Below are 2,011 nucleotides of genomic sequence, written 5' to 3' on the forward strand. Positions count from 1 at the left end.
TCTAGGAAAACTTTTAGAAAAAATTGTTGCTACTAGACTCTCTTGGTTTCTCCATTTCAATAAACTCATTCATTCAAATCAGGTTGCATTCAAAAAAGGACAAAGCACTATCGACGCTCTTTTACACCTTGTCCACTTCGCATGTGACGCTTTATCTAATAAAAATCACGTTTCACTTCTTTCGCTTGATTTTGAAAAAGCGTTTGATTGCGTTGGCATACATGTACCTTTTCTTCATCATCATCACGTATCCAACCTCCAAAAATTGAGTCAGCTATATATAAATGCACCATTTTCGCCAAAACAAACAGTTTGCCATTAAAACCTGCTAAGCTTCCTAAACGTCGTCATTCACAATGGTTGATTCCAAAAAACACGTTTATTGATAAACTGCTTCGTTTGCCTAAATCCACCACCCTTAATGCGATTTATGTATCAGAATTTTRTGAAATTATGAATACTCTGAAACATGGCAGTTGGAGATTTATATTCATGGACGGTTCAAAAAAATGCAAACCTCTTTTGTGGTCGTTAGCGAGAAAGGAAAGCCAATTTCATATGGACTGCTTTTCCCCTTTTGTTCAATATTCATTGCTGAAGCCACTGCGATTTTCCATGCTGTTCTACATGCCACAAAAAGCCCGGGAAAATATGTAATATACACCGACAGCTTATCAAGTTTCTAAGCCATTCGAAATTGCAACGACCACACTTACATCATCATTTCAATTAGAGAATATCTTATTATATATGAAAATAAAATTAAGATAATGTGGGTTCCAAGTCACACTGGGCTATCCGGAAATAATTACGCTGATGTATTAGCAAAGAATGCATCCAACACGCCCGCAATTACATCCAGTTTCTTTATGAAATCTGATATGTTCCGACTCATACACCAAAATAGGCTCTCTAATTGGCACTTGATTGGGTCTCATATAACCACCATTATTCAATAGTTAACACAGCCAGAATCAAACCGCTATACCCATCAACAGTTGCAACTAATTTTATAACACCTTACATTCGCCTACGGATTGGACATACTATACTGACGCATGCTCACCTCCTCAGAAGAAACAGTACCAACTGCTGTCCGTTTTGTAACTCAACAACAACTGTGCTTCATATATTAGAATTTTGTCCAACACTGAAAGATAAGAGAGATTGCCACTTCAACACAGATCCGATTTCCCTCCTTTCCAACGCTACGGAAGAAAATATAAAAACCATCTGTCGTTTTCTTAAAGAATGTGATCTACTGAGAATTTAAGCCAACACATTTATTCAACGGACAGCTAACAGCCTCTGAAGCTAGCGCTGCATGTTTTAGGTTATACATATGTTATTAACATTTAAATAAATAAAAAAAAAAAAATTTCTAACTTAGAAATCGGGGGATGATATTCTTATATTCTCCAAAAATTTCAAATTCATAAAAACCTGAGTGATATTAAAAATAAAATACTTCTAAAGATAGGGTCTTTATAAGCTCTCTTAACATCTAAAGTTGTACGATATTTGTACTAACCTGTGTATTAAATGATCAACCGCCGAATCTAAAATAGATCCCTGTAACAAAAATTCTTGGTTTGGAATAATGCGACTTTGAAGAGCTGTTGATAACAATTCTTTGGAATTTGTTATTTGAGTCATTTGCATTTTACCGCTAGATCTCACAAATAAAATTGTTTACCTTTACAAATATTTGTCTTTCATATCCATTATTATCGATAATTCTGGTTATGGTATACTTAATTGTACTAAATTTCATTATACCCTGTTCCCATAAAATTGATACTACCAGACACATATATTAAATGGTTGTACATACAAGTTACAGCAGAAACAGCCATAAAACCATACTTCCTTATACCATGTTCGGACCGACATTGAAAACATTTTGAAAACATATTTGTATGTTGTGGAATCTAAGTCGTTCGGGCCGACAATGCGTGTTTTCGATGAGTTTTCACTGACAACTATCAAAAGCGGCATTCTCTTGCTCTTG

General features: G+C 34.9%; 1 protein-coding gene across 1 annotated transcript in view; it reads right to left on the reverse strand.

The window, feature by feature from the left end:
- LOC108973096 (mediator of RNA polymerase II transcription subunit 18) overlaps positions 1-1,742 on the reverse strand; it is a 21,910-nt gene extending 20,168 nt beyond the window's left edge. The window contains exon 1 of the mRNA XM_018940116.1: positions 1,532-1,742. Within this exon, the coding sequence (XP_018795661.1) occupies positions 1,532-1,662 (131 nt within the window). The 5' untranslated portion in view covers positions 1,663-1,742. The remainder of the gene's footprint in view (positions 1-1,531) is intronic.
- Between the last annotated feature and the right edge of the window lie 269 nt (positions 1,743-2,011).

Source organism: Bactrocera latifrons, unplaced genomic scaffold (assembly GCF_001853355.1).
Source record: "Bactrocera latifrons isolate USDA-ARS-PBARC rearing strain unplaced genomic scaffold, ASM185335v1 scaffold_458, whole genome shotgun sequence".
NCBI lineage: Eukaryota > Metazoa > Arthropoda > Insecta > Diptera > Tephritidae > Bactrocera > Bactrocera latifrons.